The 21,689-nt window shown below is 41.3% G+C and overlaps 1 protein-coding gene and 1 long non-coding RNA gene across 8 annotated transcripts in view; one reads left to right on the forward strand and one right to left on the reverse strand.

The window, feature by feature from the left end:
- The first annotated feature begins 1,691 nt into the window (after window positions 1-1,691).
- The window catches only part of tnrc18 (trinucleotide repeat containing 18), a 154,764-nt gene continuing 134,766 nt past the window's right edge, over window positions 1,692-21,689 (forward strand). For 5 of the 6 annotated variants that reach the window (XM_068002868.1, XM_068002870.1, XM_068002871.1 and 2 more), the window contains exons 1-2: window positions 9,128-9,270; window positions 11,067-11,397. In XM_068002868.1, coding sequence (XP_067858969.1) covers window positions 11,196-11,397 — 202 coding nt within the window. In that variant the 5' untranslated portion in view covers window positions 9,128-9,270; window positions 11,067-11,195. Of the gene's footprint in view, window positions 1,780-9,127; window positions 9,271-11,066; window positions 11,398-21,689 lie in introns of those variants that run through there. The other variant, XM_068002869.1, reaches the window with a different exon arrangement.
- On the reverse strand, window positions 8,117-16,733 carry LOC137340439 (uncharacterized). Of its 2 annotated transcripts, none has more exons than XR_010966805.1 (3): window positions 16,589-16,733; window positions 11,191-11,441; window positions 8,117-8,766 (listed from the first exon to the last, which is right to left on the reverse strand). It is a non-coding gene; the product is annotated as an uncharacterized lncRNA (long non-coding RNA). The 2 variants fall into 2 exon arrangements; XR_010966804.1 differs by lacking the exon at window positions 16,589-16,733 and adding an exon at window positions 15,027-15,643.

Raw genomic sequence — 21,689 nt, forward strand, 5'->3', positions numbered from 1 at the left:
CGAGCAAAGATGAAGAGCAGATAAAATCGCTTTTCTTGCTTCAGTCACTTTCTATGTGTTGAATGATCTAACTCGGACTTATCTCGTGCCTTGTAACATTCCCCTTTCTCTCTTTATCCCCTCTTTTACTTTTTCTTTGCCGTTCAATTACTCTCACTCGCTCTGTTCTCAGTTTAATTCTCCCACACCATTCATTCCCTAGAGCCGGTTGATACCGTCTCCCATCTCGTTATCTTTCTCTTTTTTCTCTCTCTCTCTCCCTCCCCTTCCCCTTTCTTTCTCTTCGCACTCAGTTTTTGCTTCTCCCACATGATTCATTCCCAGGGAGCAGCTGATATCGGACAGTCATTAGTAAACAGATGAGGCACAGTTTTGTACCAGCATGCAAAGTTCCTTTTATCCCCTGTAATAAATCAAACGCTTGCAGACAGAGACAGCGTGGAGAAAATAATAAATATAAAAGAATTTGCGTTTGCTGTTTTTTTTTGTCACGTTGCAACTTTACCAGTCTGGACCATTTCGAAATACATGCATTATTTATCACTTTGTGTAACGCTGCCTTGGGTTACATTACTATTTTAAGATTTTTTTGGAGGGGATCTAGAATTTATTATACAAACCATTGTTCAGTGCTCATTATTTTGAGAGAAGATAAAAAAGATTGCATTCGTCGTTCGCACACTTGCTGAGGATTAATATTGTTTAATTTAATGTAATGTAAGTATACTGCTGTCTTAGGTAGGTTCTCCTCCCAATATCTTGGGAAATATTCTATCGGATCATTCACTTCTCTCTACATCTTCGAGTCTATAAATTAGCGCGGTGTTTAAACAAAGTATCTGGACGCCCGGGGATTACCTGGGGATGTTGTGACTATGTAGAATGCGCGCACATTTAAAGCTATAACGCCCATCTTTCCTTACAATCTACTTTGTCGATTTCGTGTCAGTTTCTCAAGCTTCTGAATCAACCAGTGGCTCCAACTGAAATGTACCAATTTACTGTCGGCTCCATAGCTGCTGCGGTAACATGTAAATTACCTTTAAAAAAGCATAAATGCTACTCTGGATGAAATGATCACAGGCATTTAAATACACAAGGGACAATATGCTGTTTGTTTCGCTGTAGAAGGCTGGGGATTTTTCAAGGAACAAGTACACAAAGAGAACCTCTTTAAATCTAAAGGGAGACATAGAAGAGACCCTGTACTGTGAATATAAAATGCTTACAGTGGGTAATAAGGTTTTCGCCTGCATGTTCTAACAAGCCCTATAACTCAAGTCAGGATTTGCACTAGGGGCAGGCACTGGGAAAGCTCTGCTGTCCAGCATTCTCTGTCAATTAACAAGAAGCTCTTTTATAGGAAGCCAGGGGCTCTAAAAGAGCTTGTTTGCTTTCCGATTTCAGAGGCCGGCTCGCGTTTCCAATGATGGAGCGAAGCATGTGGCGTAAAATTCGCCCTTAGCCAGGTCCCTTCCTCGCCCTGATCAGGGTGCATGCAGATTGGAGGGCGGTTGTGTTCAAGATTAGATTCCAACTCCCCCCGCCCCCCACCACCTCAATTTTTTATTGTTTGTGACTCATTCCTTTCCCGTTGTCGAGTGGGATGCTGTTCTAAGAACAAGCCGATTTATGGTCCTGGGGGTAAAGGGTGGTCTCAGTATCCGACAGCTGCTACGTCGCTACCCTAACACAGAGAAAGCAGACGAAGACTCTAAAGAAAGTAAACGTGTAGAAGAAAAGTGGAAGCTACAGTATTGTACAGAGAACCCAGTACTGGTAACTTACAACCATCTGACGTCGTTCATTTAGACCGTTGACTTATTAGAAAATATTTTGGGGTGCGTTTAATATGTTCATCAATATGATGATAGACTGGAATCGCTGGAGTTACCACGTGAATTTAACAGGGGTGGGTGCTTGGGGTTGAGTTCTGTTAACGATAGACAGGGGCAATTAAAAACTCAAATGGCAGGCAATGGACCAGATCCGAATTACTTTGAGGGCTTTTGTAACATTTTGCACCAGGTCCAAAAATAATACTACGGGTAGTCCTGGATTTCACGAGTGTTACCTTCCAGTTTTATTAGGGTACACTATAAACAGGCGCCTGCCATTGACTCAATGCTTGGTCCTTGGATGATCTGTGACGTTTTAGCGTTTATGCTATTAGTGTACATGTTTGTCAAAACGGTTTAAAATGTCTTGGCGAGTTGCTCAGAGACTAAACAAGTCCCCCTCTCAGGACAGATTGGTGAAGCTCCGTCGAAGCATAGCACAGCTCTCAACTTGTAATCTTATATTATAGTCAAACGTAATAGGAAAAAATGTGTATTCTAAACTGCTTTCAGTTCCTTGTGTTTCTATTTACACAGCATTCTGTAAGGGCTTTGGTCATTATAAAGAAATGTAATTAAAAGATTGGGGGGGCATTTCGTAAAAAAACTGACAGCTTTTTACACCAGTAAAAAGTATAGCCAATTAACGATATCTTTGCAATGTTTGTAGTTAAATACTACACACGGTTCAACTAGCAATCATTACCCTGTAATTTTGGGAAACATACTGTAAAACATATATAACTGTTGGTAGAATTTGTGCTGAGGTGTTTAAGAAACTTTGCATAAGCTCACAGTGGCAGGTATAAAAATAATTGTGCATTGGTTTCGGAAAATGTCGTTTAAAGAAAGGGGTGCTTTTATAACAGGTGACATCTCTGCTAACTCTTCAAGTGATCTCTAGTAGACTAGTTTAGATGGCTTCCTGACTTTAATGAAAATCACTAACACGAGAATATCAGGGTATAAGGTTGCATTGAATTGTCTTTCCCCATTGATCAGAGGCTGTTGTCCATCGCTTGGAAAGTCTAGTTTAATCTTGTGGCGGAAATGAACGTTTTCATTCCCAAATGCCTGCTCTCAACTCCCCGCTATTCCTTATCCTCCTGTTTTCCCCACATTTTTTTGCACAAAAAAGGTTGGAAATCTAGATTTAAGGCAGAATTATGCAAATAATTGTATCTTCTGTTCGGTGCCAAAACAACTCGCTGCACAAACAGAGAAAGTAGCGTGCACGACCCGTCAGTAAGGCAGATTTTCACTAAAGGAATCGCTAAGTAATCACAGAGTACTAGTCTCCTGTGAAATTCGGATCAGTCATACTCAGATGAAATAGCGACCGTAAGCAGCGTGTATTTTGTTTATTTCGCTTTTTATTTGTCTTCACTAGCCCAGCGCAAAACGTGATTCAAACGGAGTAGATAAATTAGATCCGAGACTACATTTTTAATGACTGATTTGACATATTTTCTTATATTGGTTCAGTGCCGTTTCAACGTGGGGACGCCCTGATCTTGGTGCATTCAGTTGTCAGAATTGTAGTGTGTTTAAAGAACGGTGCTGGCCCAAACTGAATGTCAGTTCCTCCCTCCTAAAACTCTCTGGGTAGGGTTCATTTCGACACATGGCTACTTCCAGTGGACTTTGAGAGATACATTTTATTTATGTAAATACATATGTAATTGTACCGGAAGGGAATGTTCCTTAACTTGACATTTTCCCCTTACATCAAATATAGTTCACAGTTCTAAAGCCCTTTTGTTAAACAGTTTAAATGCATTCGTGGAGAATGATGTCGCATTGTATGTCAACCCGGTAAAGTTTAGTTTCTTACTGCAGATTATTTTTTAAAGGCTGAAGTACCGCTTAGTGTAGCCGATACCACCTGGAGCCAAGGTGAGCATAGAATACTCAGCAAACAGCTCCCCATAAAACAAGCGTGTTGTTATACTCCGGATGGTGATTTTAAAAAAATGTGTATTTATGACTTGAGAACATGGTTTCAATTTAGGTATATTACAGAAATGGTCGCGATCCACAGTCTCCGCAGCTGTTTCGTTCGAGGGAATACACACCCAAAGCGGCACCATAACCAAGTCAATTTGCCAAAGATAAAACGTTGGGCTTTTAATTATTATCACTGACACGCTGTAATTGTGTTCCATTTTCCTCATGCTCAGATCATTAATACAAATATAACGCGCTCACGCCAGAGGCTGTGTCAGCTCTCGCACGTGTTTCTTAAATAGCTAAAAATGCGCGATGAAACGTTCAAAAGATAGATGTGCTCGTGTCCTTGTTATCTTAGCTTAATGTTAGCGCATATTGCTGTATAAAAAATATAAGTGGTTTAAGATGTCTTTATCTGGTACTTGGCCTGGGACTCTAAAGTGGAAGAGTTGAGGAAAGTTTCTTTCGGCAGTTTTCCCTCTCAGCTGTAACCGTGGTTTCTGAAAACGTCTAAACAAGATAAATAAAGAATTGTGTCAAAGGCTGATTTGTTGACCGCTGAATCATTTCATTATCTCAATGCGCCGCTTCGTTTTATTGACTCAAAAGAAGTAAGGCTGAAAACACGCCTCGTTTTGTCAACCCCTCCCCCTGTAGTTGAATGTGAAAGGATATACACAATAGCATCCTTATCTAGAGGTACCCTCAACCAGTTCTCTCCGGTTGCTGTGCGGACTGTAGATAGGCGAGTTGTGGTATCGCTATGTGACATAAAGTAACGTTATGGGTAACGTGTTCTGTGCTATACGATGTGGTCATATTGTAACGCACGACTTAACATAACGACAGTAAGTTTACCAGAAGTGTAAAACAAACATCGTAACAGCCGTCTGTATGTTTTGTTGTATGTTCTGGATTGATGCCGGCGCATTTTCACATTGCAAGTAATACGGAGAAAGCAGCTGGTTGATTAATGTAGAGTAACATTAAGTTGCGTAGTGTTAGATTTATCTTAGCAACCAAACACGCACATTCTATTTATAATTCGTTTTTGGCCTAATCGCTTCCCTCTCCCAAATATGCTGAAGGGTGCAAACACGCGGTCAGTGTTTTAATTCAGATCGATTGTATAGGACCTAGACGCTGACAAATAGTGGGTTAAAAAATAAGAGCAACGCCCTGACATAATTTACTGTGGTCAGTATTGCCACACTGCACTCTGATCTCGAGCTTTGTGATGAACTGTTTGCAATGCAAATATCCGGGGAAATTAACTGATCTAAATCAATGAGCGCGCACACACACATAGGGAGAAAATATTACGTTTACCTTTGCAAATATAAACGGTGCAAAGTAGACAGCATCGATTGCCTCCCAAGGTTACTGAATAGCTGTACACGGATACTACCCCCCCAGACACATAAACACAATCGCATTATATCTTGGTGCAAAGTTCATGTAGATTTTGCTTTCGTGAACTCGGCTTTTACTTCTCAACATAAAAGCTGAAATGGCATTTTCAGAAATAAATGACTAAAGTAGTTTGTTACAAAAATGATCGCTGCGCTTAAAAGGTGAATGGTACCGTTGGAAGTTACGTAGTGGGAGTGTAATGGGATTCGGAATCCAGTACTGAGGACATCTCACTGCATGTGTGTCCACTGCAGACCCCCATTATAATCCTTTCACTAGAATTACTATTATCGAGCCCCACCGATTCTATTTCCACAGTAGATTACAGTTAGAGACATTATCAAAGGCTATGTTGATTGGCACATGGAGACCTTAAGCAGTACACCAAGGACGTGATGTTCTTTAAAATATCCTTTCAACTTTGAAAGTTTTACCACATCCATTTTCGTTTTTTTTAACGTTTTGGTACAACGAACGCTGCAATAACATTGCCTTCGCTGTGTCAACGTCTGTAGTTGTTCCCACGCGACTGTTTTTTTTTAGGAATTACCATTAAAACCACATACTAAATGAAAGTGTGTTTAATTTCTGGATATATAAACTCGATCAAATAGATTGACTAGAAATGGAATGCTACATTTTTCCACACACAATGAATTTTAACTGCAGGAAGGTAACATCTTATGGCCAAAATAAAACCTACTGAACAGTTTTTAACTTGTTCCTCAAAAGCACCACACTTCTGCAAATTATTGACCTCTTGAGAAAAACGAGAGCGCGATTTTAAAAGACTTATCTTTTTTTAATAAAACAAATGTTTTGAGAGAGAAAAAAACAATTTCAGACCCCGCCCATCAGCCCAACTCGTGCCCGCTGCAAAAATGCTGTTAGAAATATGGCCCTAGCCCCATCAGTGAAATGGACGTCTGGTATGCAATGAACCGACTGACTCCCATGAAATGTCTTCCACAATGTTTTATAGCAGGCATCACCGACTCGAGTCACATCAAGCAACCATTCTATTAGTACAATATATTGGATTTGAGTTCAGCTCCTTATGGGCAATATCCTAGGAGTCATTGGCTCTGTTTACACAAGGCTTTTCGAAGTGACATGGCCATATCAACTTAATAGAAGATTTTGGGTTCATATTAATTCATTCTTTTATTTGTTTATATTTGCTCTGGCTGGCTGGCGCCAAGGACACTGGCGTTAGTCAAGTTTGAAAGTCGCTTTTTTTAAAAGGAAAAATACCGTGCACAGTATTTAATTTTAAATTGCACTCTAATTTGAGAAACGATTTGCAAAGTGTAGATATTTCCCACTTCAAACGTTTAATCTCCGGTTTAAAGCTGCAGCGCCCCTTTTCCATCTGCAGCCTTGTCGCTTTCATATGAATTCAAAAATCAATCAACTAACTAATGATCTATACACGGGCTGTCAGTATCTACAGTGCTGTGATACAATTTAACTACATCTGAGAATGTTCCAGATGAAATAATAACAGAAACTCGAAGCAATAAGGCCTCTTCCACTCCGTTTTTTGTGGATTTTAATAGTTTGTAAAAGAGAGCGAGCTCTTCATACAAAGCTCATGATGATAGCTGCCCCAACTATTAATGAAAGCCTGTCAATGACATATTTGATTCAAAATAACTAGTTCGCGGTGCAAAATTTACAGCGTACAGCCAATCCACAAAGAGCTCCCCCCCACACTAAAAATCGAAAGTTAAGCATTTCATACGTTAGAACTAGGACGCCTTATACACGATCAGAAATGTCCATTTGAGGCCTTTGGGAGCAGAAAGCTATCTTTGTCTGAAATCCAATTTCCTCAGTTCTCCCTCTTGTTGGTCGCTCAGTTCAGATTTTGAACGGTTGTCCATGATAAAGACGGTTGGGAGGTGGGGGGGGGGGGGGAGGGGAGAGCCCCTTTCTTCCACATCGACTGCAATTCGAAATGCAGCTAGCGCTTCATTTCGTGATAACGTGTTCGGTGCATTTCCCCCTAAGTCATTACACTAAAGGCGCGTTGAAGACTAGAATTTTGGGCCCTCACTGTCGCCGTCTGAGCTTCTTTCCCAAATATTGATCCAATGGCGCTAATCCTCTAAACAGCTCCCTTTTTTAGGGTTGGGGGAGGGAGACACTGAGTCCTTCCCTATTTTCCAACACTTTCTATCCCGTCTCAATTTTGCTATCTCAAATCTTTGCCAAGCAACGACTTTGAATTTGTATGCATATTTCATAGCGTGTTTTTTTTTTAGTGCTTGTGCTTTCATTAAAAGTCTATATATAAAAGCGAGAGCTATCCGTGGGATGTTACACGTACAGAAAATGGAATGCATTGTGTAAACTGGGAGAAGGGTGCGAGCTGTTTTTTTTTCCTTCTGCAATCGCCGCACATCTTTCTAACTCGAGCACCCTGCCACGTGTTATTAATGCCTGCCAGGGAAGCAGGGAATAAATTTGCCAGCAAACTGTAACTCGCCATCGAACGCTTGTCACGTAAGCAGTGATATTTACCCTAGCTTCGTTTTGCAAATAAAAAAATAGCCTTCATGTCAAGGGCGAACTCCCAACTAAATCGTTGCATGGAAAGCATATAGCACAATAAATATAGCTCCGTAACCTTGCAGGCTGTAGTTTGCCCTTCATTACCCATTCCCCCAACATGCCTCCCAACTGATCGAGTATATTATTTTTTTATATATTAAAAAGATGAAATCACACGGCTACAGTTCTATTTGTCATTCATACCTATGACGCACTGGAGAGTTCAATTGAGGGATCAGATATACACGGTCGTATCTCGATTACTGAACAAAAATATAGTTTTTGAAAAGAAATTACAATCCCCTTTGTCGATTAATGCAATCGCGCACGCCATTAACACACAGACACACGCACATCTATTTCATGTTATTAACCAGATGATTTATTGTTATACATACCTAATCACATTACAGCTTCTGTCGCATCCATGTGTATAAAACAATGAGTCACACACTGAACAAAATCACGAAAAGAAAAAAAACACACGGCGTGCTAAACGTAACCAATGTCTTAAGAATCCTTGATACACACACACACACAAAGAATCCACGGAGCAGACGTTGCATTTAATTACAAGTTGATGGGATGCAATACATTGATTTTCTACATTTTAAAATATGGCAACGTTTTTCCATTAGAAGAGAAAAGGAAGGAAAAAATAAGTTGGAAGGAAGCTGTCAGTCATTACTGCTCCATTGATCATTCACAATCTTCTGCATTCTGCTGCTTCCATCAGTCAATCCGCATTAATTATCCCTCCCCTCCCCCTCTCTGTGCGTCTCTCCCTCTCTCGCTTTCTTTCTCGATCCTGTCGCCAATTTGAGACAAATACAACGTTGATGAGTCCTCCAGAAGTTGCATTTCTTTCATTCGAGGCGCGATTGTGCCTGGGAGATATTCAGATGAGCTCTTCCAAACATTCAGACGGTTGTTCCCCTGGCGCTCGGGGAGCTCATTACTATTTTAGTCCCTTTCCTTGTGTTAGGGAACTTGAGGAACTTGAAACTGCCTGGAAAAAAAAGCATGGGACAACACGGCGAGGCAGAGTAGATGGGGAACTTGAAACTTCTCGCAAGATTCTTATTACTATTTTAATCATTCACGAGCGAATGGGGAGCCTCGAAACGGTGCCATTCTGAGTACTATTGTAATCGTTCAATGCCGTACAAAGGATCGCCTTGAAACCTCCCGTACTCTCTAATTGGTTTTTCAGGGACGTCGCGAGGGTGAGCTGGCCCCGGGCCAATCAAAGGCGTGTTTACATTGATTGATTGACAGCCGCTCCAGCCAATCGGAGGGTTATTGACACGGGGTGATTGACAGGAGGCAGGCAATGGCGAAACAATGTGTGCTTCATTGCAAAAAGAGAGTTTGGAAGACTGGCTAGAGTTGAAAGAGGTTTTTGTATTTTGTTTTCTGTATGGCGATCCCACAATCTGCGTTCACCTATAGCCTGGACTTTTTTTTTAAAATGGGGAAAAAATCTGCTTAGCTGTCTGAATCGTCCATAAACGTGAGTAAAGTTTTGCCTAACGTACTCCTAACTATTGCACAGGATAGTCAGCCGTGTTTGTAAGACGTGAAGTAATGGGAAGGCGCGTAAACCGTGAAAAACATTATTTTGGACGCATTCGCCCAAGTTTTGATCGGGAAGTGGGATTCACTAGAACACTAGACGTTACTGGAATAGAGGTTGTATTGTTTGATTTTTTAAAAAATGCTGCTGTCGAAGAGGCTGTTTTACTCTCTGCTGAAGTTAGACCGGACCTTTTGTAACGCCGAGTGAGAAGATCGGTGCTAGTAGCATTTTTTAAAAAGTCCCACTTTCCTTTTTTGTTGCTTAAGAAATGAAAACAAGTGAAAATAATCAAATGTAGACACGTATTGAGCTTTGGATTTATCTGAAAACCGAATAAGTTTCATTTTGTTCAAAGGTAGAGGAAGAACTGGAGTTGATTGTGCTCTCTGATCAAATGGCTGTTTTTAATTAAAATCAGGATTTAAGCCATTCCATGAAACACTGGCCAAAGCCAGGAATCGAAATCCAGGCTCCTAAAGGATTCAATTGGCAAATTTGGCATAGGCTCCTCGACACAAAAATATTTGATTCTATCTGAAGATGTTACATTAATGTCTTCTTCTTGAAGTACATTTTGGGATAACTTACACGCCTAACCGATGAGTTTTAGGCATTTGTGTGTTCGACATTTGCATGTTTCAGCATGTTTATGCATCATATATTGGGTGAGAGCAGTCATTTGTGAATGAACTTGGGATTTTAGAAGCTGCAAAAACTCGCAATGACAAAACAACAATAATCCTTAATGAGAGAAACTTGAATCGGTCGATTGTAAGTGAAAGAAATGTGGGAATTGAAATGGTTTAATTAGACAACGAGGGCTAAATGTTATATTTAAACCAGCCCTCCTTGTACATGGCTGAACTGTAGTGACTAGATCCAAAATATTCTCTCCAGAGTTAAGCCCTCACTCTATCTGTACTTCTCCATTAGTGACTATATATATTTAATTTGAACATGTTGAGTCTGAATCGGTAAAATGATGGGGTTTTTTACATTTAAAAGATCAATATTTTGTGTAATGTTTTGAAAAACAGTGTTTGGCTTCAGAATGTAATTGTCTTCAATGTAGTAGGGAGAGAGGGGCTCGTGTTTACATTTGCTGGTTATTTTTTCATAACGAGCTATTGTGGGCAGCTAATTTTTTCAGTCTGTACCAACACTTGAAACATATACTTGGGGCTCTATAGTTAAAAGAAAGGCGGGGAGATTATTCTGACTGAAAAATTCCTTATTCTCTGCTTTGATGCTGGCGAATTGGGGGGTGGGAGGTGGGGGTTAGTATAATTTCCCTTAACAATCGTTTTAAAAGCAACATTTAGGATTTGAGACTCTCGGCATTATCTGTGGGTAACATTGTGCATTGAAACGCGAGGCGGAATTTGAACTCAAAAGATAAAATAGTTGTTTACAAAAAGACGGAGGCTCTCGGCAGATGTTGAGAACCCTGTGGACCGAGCGCTAGCATTTTCTTAAATTGCAATTTTTATTTAAAAAGGGAACACTTATGCGCTGAATAATACGCTGATCTTCAAAGGAAAGGGAATGTTTTGAGTTTAATGTGAACCGTAAATGGTATTTTTGCCTCAGCTTCTTAAACTAATAACAGTTAGATTTTTTTGTGAATTTGAGTTCATGTAGACGAATGGCTGTATAAGATGAAGAACTAACATTAATTTTTAATTGCACTAAATATAATGGAACTAATGTTTCTCTTCTCTCTTGCACAGAAGCCGTTCAGAATGCCTCCAAGCAAGCCTGATAATACGTTTGTAAATCTTGGACTGTCTAGCAGCCTGAATTAAAAAGGAGGGATTTGTTCAGGAAAAAAAAGTTTAAAGGATTCGCACTGACCGATTATGGATGGGAGAGATTTCGGCCACCACCGAACTGTTCACGTCCCGGCTCCTCTGCTCACCGGGCTGGGCATGGAGGCGCACAGGGTCGGCGCGCCAGCCGGCAGAATCGCTCCCTCGGCCGGCCATATGAGCTCGGCGCTCGGGTCTCATCTTCCCCCGGGCAAGTACCTCTCCTCCCCGGTTTCGGTGCACGGGCACTCGGGTAAGTTGACTCATGCCTTCCTCTTGCAATTCTCGGTATGATTTCTAGTAGATACAAAATGTGTTTCACGTGGGTCTACTTTATAGTTGATGGAAACGTGTTTTTTAAAAAAAACCAATGATTTTTCAAAACCACGAGAGTTTGCCCAGTAAAACATAGTCCTTTAATTGGGGAAAAAAACTGAACTGTGAAAGAGATTGTAAGGATTCTAAAAGTTTGCTTAGAAGTTCTGCAAACTTACTTTTTTTCCATACAATGAACTAATTTAGTATGTAAATGTGTAAACATTTAATGCAAATAGTCCTTAACAATAGTACTTAGGGTCAAATGCCCATTATCCCGATCTCATCGGCTGTATTCAGATGTTTCTGTGTAGTTCCCCCTTTTGTAAAATGCTAAACGCATTCGAAGTAGTTTTCCTTCCAAAGTGAATCGGTGTTCCTGTTTTTTGTGTGTAGAATCAGTACAGAGTAGGCAATTGAGAAGCGTCGAGCTGTGTTGAATATAATAGAGTAAATGCCCGTTTTCTTAGACGTTTTTGCGGTTTAGCATTAACCGAGAAACCTTGGTTTACTTCTCGTAGTATTGAGATTGGAGAAAAGTGGTAAGCTTTAAGTTAAAATGAGCGGTGCCCGTCGAATCCGTTCGAGTTTAGTATATATCTGCAGCACCCAAACCTCTAAATCAGCATTTTGGGAAGCAGAGTGTGCGAGCTGCTGAAGAGGAGCGATTGGGGCTGAGGTTATTTCTTCTCTAGAACGGCAGCTTTCCTTAGGAATTTTACTTTTCTGTAGGCGAGAAACGTGTTTCCTTGTACCTGTACCTAAGCTGGTGTTGGTTCGAGGTTGGTTAGGAAGTGGCATTTGAATGTTTTATTCTGGTTTGGAGACTAGTTCGCTCAATGCGTGCGAGTTCGTCGGTTTAAAAAAACTCCTATTATCGAAAAATGCAGAACGATTCAAAGCAGAGAGAGAGAGAGAAACATGGTTGAGACTATTGCCAGGTTTAAGACAGAGCTTGTGCAGATGATCTGAAAGAGGAGGTTACGGCAAGATTCAAGTAAAGTAAACAAGCAATTTAAATGGAAGGGAAGTTAAAATCGAGCTAAGTTCCAAACAACTATTCGAGCAAATATTCCGTAGCTTTGTCTAAAGACTTTCTAACGCTTTTCTAATTCTTCCCTAAAACGGCGCCCCTTTTATATGTAAATACGCAGGCATTGAGCACAAATGTACGCAGACAGTAATCTTTAATGCACTTAGCGCTTCGATAGATGGATATTCTTTCTGATATAGAGTTTGGGCGAGGTTTGTAGAAATGGGATTCTATGTATTATACGTTCTAAGCTGCCTATTCCCAAACGTTTTATTTATTCTCGAATGTCTCTGCCAGAGAGCTGGTAGTAATAAACTGTGCACATCTCAAAAAACACACAAGACACAACAGGCACAAATCTTGACATTATAAAGCGAGATAAAAGGTGGTTGGTGGAGGAGGTGGGGGGTTTAAGGGTGCACGCCAGCTGGTTAAATGAATTGTAAATGTTTCTTGAGGAAGCTGCGCCTCGCTGACTATTTTTTCCCTCAAGCATGCAAATTGTCTGACATTCACGCTTGTTAGGGTTGATTAGAATTGCGCAGATTGCAAATTCACCTTTGTATGAAAAAGAACTGGTGGAGCAGGGCGTAGAAGGCGCTAAAGATGACGCTTGTGAAACCACATACATAGAATTGTATGTGTCTATATATGTTGCTATGTATATATGGTGTATATACCTTTATAAAATGGCAAAATGATTTGTAGGCAATTCGGGATTCCCTGAAGTCCAAGGAGCAGTGACATATCCACCTTGAATATGAATTATTGCTAATATTTCTAAGCGCAGTCCTTAATTCATTTCAGCACATTAAGGTTTAGGCCGTTAACTTTACATTTTGACCTTTGCTGCTCTGTGACTGTTTGTAAACTGGAACTCTTTTGTAGAAATCGTCTATTTTATTGTCAAACGCAGATGAAGGTTTTTTTTTAAAGTTTCAATTCCCCCCCTATATTACCCTCCCCCCTGATTGCCAGAGATTACACGTCGTTATGAGCAATTGCGTTCCCCCTCCACCTTCTGTAAAATGTATAAAGTTTATCTGCCCTATCGGCAGAGCTGAAACCTTTTTGATTCCCTAGTTTCTCCTCTTCTCAGCATTTCCCTGCATTACAACAGCGTCTACACCTCAAAAAGTATTTAATTGGCTGTAAAGCGCTTTGGGACATCCCGAGGTCGAGAACGGCGCTATATAAATGCAAGTCCTTTCGTTTACCAAGTTAGCAAATCGCCTGCCGGCTTCTTGATTGAGGCGGCTGCTTAAAAGGAATCGCTTTTAATATATTTTCGTTGGGACAGCTGAGTGATGAGGTTGACTGGTGTATGCGTGATAATGGAGGAATGGGGCTTTAATTCAAACCCTCTGTGTTCACAGGCAGAGCTGGAACCTTTTTGATTCTCAGTCTCCCTCCTTGTTTACTAAGTATTAAAAGCGGTTGCTCAGCAAATCCTCCTGTAATACTGCTGTTGGTAGTTGAAGTGTTAATAATCTTTCATGTACACTGTAAATTGTTCCGATTGTAAGAGTGTGCCTGTCTTGCAGAGTTACAGGATAGGGCGCTTTCTGCTGTTCTTTTATTCATACAGCACAGTTGAGTGAGATTGGCTTTAAGTTTTAAGTTTAATAATTACTGTGAATAGCAGTTATCGCTGTCCGTATGTCCCACCGCATTACCTTAATGGCGTTTTAAATATTAAATTATGGACAGTGGTTTTAAGCCACTATTAAAGACTTCGGCAGACTTGCAATCTGAAGGCGGCTGTATATTAAAATTAAGAATACTTGGTCGTATTTCTTTTAAGCAGCACTAGCTATCGAGGACAGACTTGTATTTGCTCCTACCCACAGCAGCTTGGGCGATTCTCTTAAAATACATGCAGGGATTATAAGTGAAAGAATTGAATACTTAAAATAAGGCATATTAATGTGACCATGGGAAGAACTGTATGACGTGAAATAAAAAGAGTAAATACCCCGTTTGAGAGGCGACATGAAATGAAAGGGCAGAAAGTTTAAGGTATATAACTCTCGCAGGCTACTTAGACTGCGTTTGGCTATCTGTAGATGGGTTGACAGGGTAGGACGGTTGGGTCATTGATTTGGAAGCACTGTTACAAACATTCTATTTTTATAGTGGCGTTTTAAAAAGACTAAAACTTAAGAAAGGACAGCTCAGCGGCTGAAGGACCTTACACGACTGGAAACCATGTGATACTCCATATTCCCGGAACCCAGCCATAAGAGTGTCCCTGGAAAGTACAGTATTAACTGGTACGACACTTTCTTGAAGTATTGTCTTCGCCACATCCACTAACAATCCACACAGGCTTTTATCTGAATCAACATAACGCGCAAGTCTTATTAGGTTAAGAGAAAGCTTAGTAAAGGCAGTGCGTTTTAAACCCCGGTGTCCAAGGGTACCGTATTCTCTCCCGTGTTTTGTTTCGCCGTAATGAATTCTAGCCATTAAAAAAATTAAACACCGTTTCATCTTTTTAATTCCGTGCCCTCTTAACCAGCTCAAATTCTCACCAGTTCTGGACTTGAAAGTTCAACCTGAAAAAAGCAATACTGCGATCTTAAGGCCCCTGAAATCCGAAGACTGGTTCGTTGTCTTGTAGATTTTATTATAATTAAGGAGACGGACCATACAGGGACTTCCACCGTCGTTTTCGGGTATACCGTTTGGCCAACGAACGTACTCGAGCGAGGTAAAGTTAGCAAAGTTGCTCGTTAAACTATGCCAACATGGGACTGACTGCCAAGGACATGGGCGGTCTCTTTTCCCTTCCCGGCCAGACCGAGGATTCTTTTAGATCAGTACAGTTTTGGAGACTTTAATAAAGTCGGGATTTGCATCGGTAGAAAACAGAGAGGCGCAGAATGACTAAACTGGTAAAGGCCACGAAACCACTAGAAAAATCAGATAACAGGCCAGGATTTTCAAAATGTTGTCGCTTCGCCACGTACTTCGGCCAAGAAATGACATTACGAACAATGACACCTTTTAGATTGGCCTTATTTACTGTTTTTCGGTGTTGCCCTTGCTTGTTTGAACGCAGCGTTTGCGCCTGTTTTGTCTGTGATTTATCGGGACTCTGGACAGCGTGGTCCGGTCTTTGATCGCAGGCTTCAACTGAGCACTGACTGATCCAGTGCCCAAAAGAAAAAGTTTAATACGCCGAGGACTAGGTATGATAAATGAGGCAGATGGTTCTAAATTACAGCCTACCGCTTCCAAAAATGGAAGTTATTTGGCGCAGGTTTAACCCAGTCAAGCTGGGTGCATATTAATGGTAGTGGTGGTATTTATGCATCATTCCCTATTCCGACCTTTGCTATAATCAGAGTTCATAACGGTGGGGAGCAGGCTCTTGTTCTTGCGGCGTCTGAACTCTAAACATCAAAGCTTCCGCCTAACAGGCATTAATATTTCGAGAGCTGGGGACTGTTTGGAGCCCAAATACAGTGTTGAACCTCCGAGGATTATAGAACCTGATGCATTTAAAGGGAAGCTAGCTCATTTCACGAGGGAGAAAGGAATAGAAGGAAATACTGGTTAAACGAAGAGGAGTGGGAGGAGGCTCGTGTGGAGCATAGACACGGGATAGACCCGTTGGGCCGAATGACCTGTTTCTGTGTTGTAAATTCTATGTAACACGGGGAATGTGCCGTAAGAGCTGTTCGGCGCCGAAGGAGTTAACATTTGAAGGCGAGTGCAAATGACCAGCAGAGTTGAAAGGACTGGGAAGAGATATCGATTTCCAACCAGTCACGAACAGAATTCGAGCAGCCCGTCACAGAGCGGAGGGGAATCTTCAGCAAAGATTTTTTTTTTAAAAACCGTTTTAAAGCGCAGATCCAAAAGAGATCTGAAACCCTAGACAGCAAACGCGAGCCTCGCCGCTCCCTCAGAGTTAAATCCCAGTGTCCCGTACCGCAATATCCGTTTCGCAACCGTCTTAACGTCTACTTTCCACGTCAGCCTTCACACACACAAAAAGTTCAAGATCGTTTTAAAAAAAAAAGTTCATGTTTACACTTCTTTTATTTCCCTTCTTTCCACTGAAGGTTTAGTCTAGACTTTTACTCACCGGCTTATACACATTCAATAAGTAGATGTAATCATACTTTGAATGGACCTTGGCTTATTGATTCCTCTCCACCACCACAGGCTCATTCTGTCTCTCACTGAAGGGTGAAGGGCGAGGAATGCTGGGCTGCGCTGTGTGACCCATTCTCGAGGCATTCCCTTGCCTTTGACAGTATATAATTTACTTTAAAAAATAATCTGTAAAAGCCTTTCTTGTAATTAGTCGGGGTGGGGGCGGTAGCTCATTTAAACAATCTCCGGTTCGACTATAGCCTCAAAAGGGAAAGCATTACATGGCCGTTCAAAATGTCCAGTTTTAATTTCGCTACAAGTTCAGCAAGTTTCTGGTACAGGTTAACGGCGTTTTTACACGCTTGCAGCACATTAAAGTTGTGGTATAATTTCTAACTGGAGCTTTTTTAAAAAAAATGCCAATTCCCGATTGCTTTCGATGGCTGTTTACAGCAATCGGGAATTGGCATATTTACCGGAGTGTCAGTTCCGCGTCATTGTCACCCTGTATCTTCACATCGACCAATAGTGCACTGGGCTAATTTATACGGTGGAGTAAGCAAATAGGTCAGTTTTAACCGCAGTGTCATAGTGCAAATTATATTTATAGATCCACGTTAGGGAGTCTTTTTAATTAAAAAGGTTGTAATTTTTTTTCGTTTGGTTCTTTTTTAAAAATTTGAGAAGCCAAGGTGAAGTGTCCAGACCCCCAGTGCAAAACACCGCCAGGTTTATAAATAGGATAATAAAAGACAAGGTAAATCAGGAAATTCCCTGATTGGGTGCCGCCAAGCCTGCAGTTTGTAGGAGGACAGGACGCTAAGAAGTTAAACGTATTTTTGAGATCCTTGTGGGTACTTGAGAGAAGGAAAATCTCAGACTTAATTCGGATGTTTAGATGCCAAATCGCTTTTATCCAGAGGCCCACTTAAAGCATTTGCATTCTCGTTTAAAGTCAAATTCCCTCTTTCCAAACCGACGGTTCCTGTGCGCATTTTACTAATGAAAGTTGTTATGATTTGGAATGAAAGGGCGGTGGAAGCAGATTCAGTGCCAGCTTTCAAAATGGAATTGGATAAATACTTGGAGGGGGAAAATTTGCAGGCCAAAGGGAAAGATCGGGGAATGGGACTAATTGGACAGCTCTTTCAAAGAGCCAGCACAGGCACGATGGGGCGAATGGCCTCCTGTGCTGTATGATTCTATGAAAGCAGGACATTCCTCTGTTGGAACATCGCGTTTTACATTTTAGTGAAACTGGACAGGGGTCGGGCGATACAGTTGCTGGAAAACAGCAGAGTGAAAATGTATTTAGCTTTTGTGTATTGTTTTTGTTGTTGTAGATTTCCAAAAGCAGTCTTTGGCAAACCCCCCCCCCCCAAAAAAAATAAAATAAAGGAGAATGTTTAGCTTCAACTTCCCAAAAATTATTGAGGCAATTATTACTGGTAATGTCTCAAGCAGAGCGCTGTGGTCTGGAGCGATTAGCAAGAACTTGGTTGTGTAGTACAGTACAGTACAGCACTTAATAGCAGCTGCACTGTGGTGAGTGGGTGGGGAGTTAGCGTCAGATGTTTTTTGCCCATTAGTTCGGAAGCATTAGCAAAATTGCTGTTGTTTTGGAAGACTCTCTTTCAAGTAAACCCGCCGAACTGCTTATTGTCGGCGCAACGTTCCGAGATAAATAATTGACTAGCAATGATAAGAGTAAAAGCGTACTTTGTCCCCCCTTCCCCCCTTTTTGTATATCGGCATAATGTTCCGAAGTAACAATTGAATGCTCCCGGGTTTTGTTACAGAAAACACCACGAAAACCAATGTCTTTATGCGCCTACAAGCAGCGGCCAAGCCGTAAGTTCCAAGGGCGCTTTGTCTTGAAGCTTACAGGAATCCCCTTTCCATAGATTCTGTAGTTCATGGCATATACTAGATTCAGAAGCATTCATCCATTGCTCTTTGTACCGGGGTTACATCCACGTAGACAACGAGGCCACCAGCGCAATGGAAGAAACAAGGAATTCAAACCAGGCGAATTTACTCCTGTTGTCTGGCATCTTGTGTAATCCCCTACTCCCTTCGCCCCACCATTGGCGGCCGTGCCTTCAGCTGCTTAGGCCCTAAACTCTGGAATTTCCTCCCTAAACCTCTCCGCCTCTCTACATCTCCACCTCCTTTAAGATGCTTGGTAAAACCTAGCTCTTTGGTCGCCTATCCTAATATCTCCTTATGTGGCTCGGTGTATAACTTTGTCTGATAATCGCTGGTGTGAAGAGCATTGGGACGGTTTACTACATTAAAGGAGTTATATAAATGCAAGTTGTTGTTGTCCTGTAGATTTCCTGAGTTCTATCCGTGTATGGATAAGCAAGTTTTGTGCTGTATTACCCGCTATGACAAACTGCCAGTGGGAGAGAAATTGAATGTCAAGTCTTGTTAAGTATTCATCCACGTTTACAGCGGAGTTTCTGTGAAACACATTATCGTGCATTATCGTGTAGCACCCTCATAGCTGCAGAGTGTTAATGGAAAAAATTGGAAGACCTCTGTAAATAACTAAGAGCGGTGGTATGTAGGGTCAATGAGTAAGGAAGAAAGGTTTAGTACAATTCGTTCCAGTTTCTGTCTAGCAGAGAGGTTACCTCGAATGATGTATGTGTTGTGTACAATGTATAGATAGCACTATGAGGGAGCTCTCGTATCGGAGCGGAAGTGTTTTCAATGGGGTTCTATATAGAAAGGAGTGAGTGGGTGGGTGTTGTTGGCTAGGGTTAGCCGTGAATTGAAGATTTCTGCACTATTTTGGACACCACTGAATGCCACTATTCAGAAACGTTGTTTATCTACTCTGACCTGTAGTAAGGACCACCTGCTTTTTTAAAAATATAAAAAAAAACAATGACTCCTCTGTCCCGCGTCGAGACTCTTCACAAAAGCGACTTCTTAGTGCTTTTTTTTCCATTTCTGGTCAACCGATGACTGTGGCCTGGCTTAAATATGAAGCCGCTAGGAACTCCAGGCATTTCCTTTGCGTTTGGGTTTGGCGGTAAACGGGGGGTGGGGAGGGGGCTCGAAGCCGTGTTATTTACCAGAGTATGGAGCTTGTCAACATTTGCGTGCTTGGGGTTCTGTCACTTTAATTAAAGCTGAGGCCGGGACTGGCTTCTTTCGAATAAAGGGAGGTTCTGAATGACCAAAAACTCTGAAGGGAAACGGGGGTGGGGGGAGAGGTGGATTCAGCGTTTTTGAACATGCTTACCCAAACTTGGCAATCTTTGCTGTACTTCATCAGATATTAATAATCCTTTCATTGACTTAAAAGGTAATGTATTGCTTTAGTGCAACGCGGAGCGCTGGTTTGCACTGCTATGCTGTGTGTAATTTAACACTGCCCGCCTATATTGCGCACAGTAAAGTGCATTAAAGATGTGTTTGTCAGTGTTTCAGTGGTTATGGTGCCGTTTACACTGGGTACCCACAACATTAATTAAAGCAATACACATAATTATCTAAAATGTCAAACAGTGATAGTCTTTGCAGACTTGATGCTGAAAATTGCTTTACCAAGTCTCCTGCTTTATACCTTGATCTTAAAAATCCCTTCTGCAGTTGCTTTTGCTTTTAATCTCGGACCATATCATTCGCTTCCACCCGTTTTAAGACGTTTCTGTCTTTATCACGGCTTAAGACCCACACCATACTTTTAACTAGCATTTTAACGGATACATTGAAGTCTGTGCGTTTACAAGAACAGTTATTAAAACGGTTTCAGGTACTTGCATTTGATCTGCCGTTACCGACAGTCTTGTTGCGGTGTATCGCCCTATAGAGGGAGCGGGTTATGTGGTAGCATTTCTGGGCACACTAGCATTTTTTAACGACTAGAGTCCATGGCAGTAAAATGGGGATGTTGTAATTTTAATCCAGGGAAACGACATCTCTTGAGCATTGTGTACAAGCTGTATAATCGCCTGCACCTGCACATCCACTTCCACCCACTACAGTGGACGGAGAGACCGAATCCCACTTTTGTTTAATCCTTGTAAATGTCTGTAAATAAAAGGATTTCGCCACTCGCTGCACCGCACAACCCGTTCTAAAGTGCGATAGTTTCTTTTAAGAAAATACCTGAGTGCGGTGGCAATTCGGGAAATTCAACAAGTCCATTTCCAAGAGCTGATTGTACTAAATTGTTTGGTAGGTGTTTATTTTTTAACCGAGTGTGTGTGTGTGTGTGTGGGAGGGGGTTAAAGTAATGGAAGTTGCCAGATTGCAGCTGTAAAATGTTTATTGTTTTTAGCTAACTGTGGGAAAGGAGAGGCGAGAATACAAACTGCTGATGTGCGGTTGTACTGCATATATTGCTATATATAATTTTAAATGTACTTGTTAAAGGCCAGGGCGAAGCGAGACTCATTCTGCTACAATAGTACTGCAATCCAGCATGTAAATGTCGGAAATTTCAATCCTGGTCGAACAGCAAAAAGCTGCCCGTCTCCCAGACTTAACTCAGGTTAATTGAGTTTTCATTGAATGTTTTTTGATGTTGATCAATTTGCTCCATTCCCCCCACTCCCCCACTTCCGATTCACCAGCTCTTTGGGATAAGTCAACGTTTCTGGGGGATAAGGAAGCAAAAAAAATCTCCCCAAATACCCACCCACCCACCTCAATGGGCAGATCCCGCACTCCACTATCCAGAGGGCACTTTGTACCTCCTGCCCTACCTGACTGCTCAAACAGTCCTGAAAGACCGATGGAAGATGTATCTTTTTGTTATGGTCATGCCAACAAAAAAAAAACAATGTTCTAAACACGTATTAGCAGTGTAGTGTTAATGGCAAATAGGCTAGAGAATAACCCAGTGTTGTAGCACTGATGGGAGATGGAATCATTTCTTTTGACAGACCTCTGTAGATTTTATGAACTCCAGTTGAATATTTAAGAGCATTTTGCCAACTCTAGAATTTTATAATTTTGTGTACATACAATAATAATTGCGAGAGGGAGTAAAATAGGTCTTTAAAGTCTCTCTCGAAGTCTCCATGGTGCATACACTTCCATAGGGGCCCACTCTGGGCTTTTGTGTTATC

The sequence above is a fragment of the Heptranchias perlo genome, chromosome 22, assembly GCF_035084215.1.
Source record: "Heptranchias perlo isolate sHepPer1 chromosome 22, sHepPer1.hap1, whole genome shotgun sequence".
NCBI classification, from domain to species: domain Eukaryota; kingdom Metazoa; phylum Chordata; class Chondrichthyes; order Hexanchiformes; family Hexanchidae; genus Heptranchias; species Heptranchias perlo.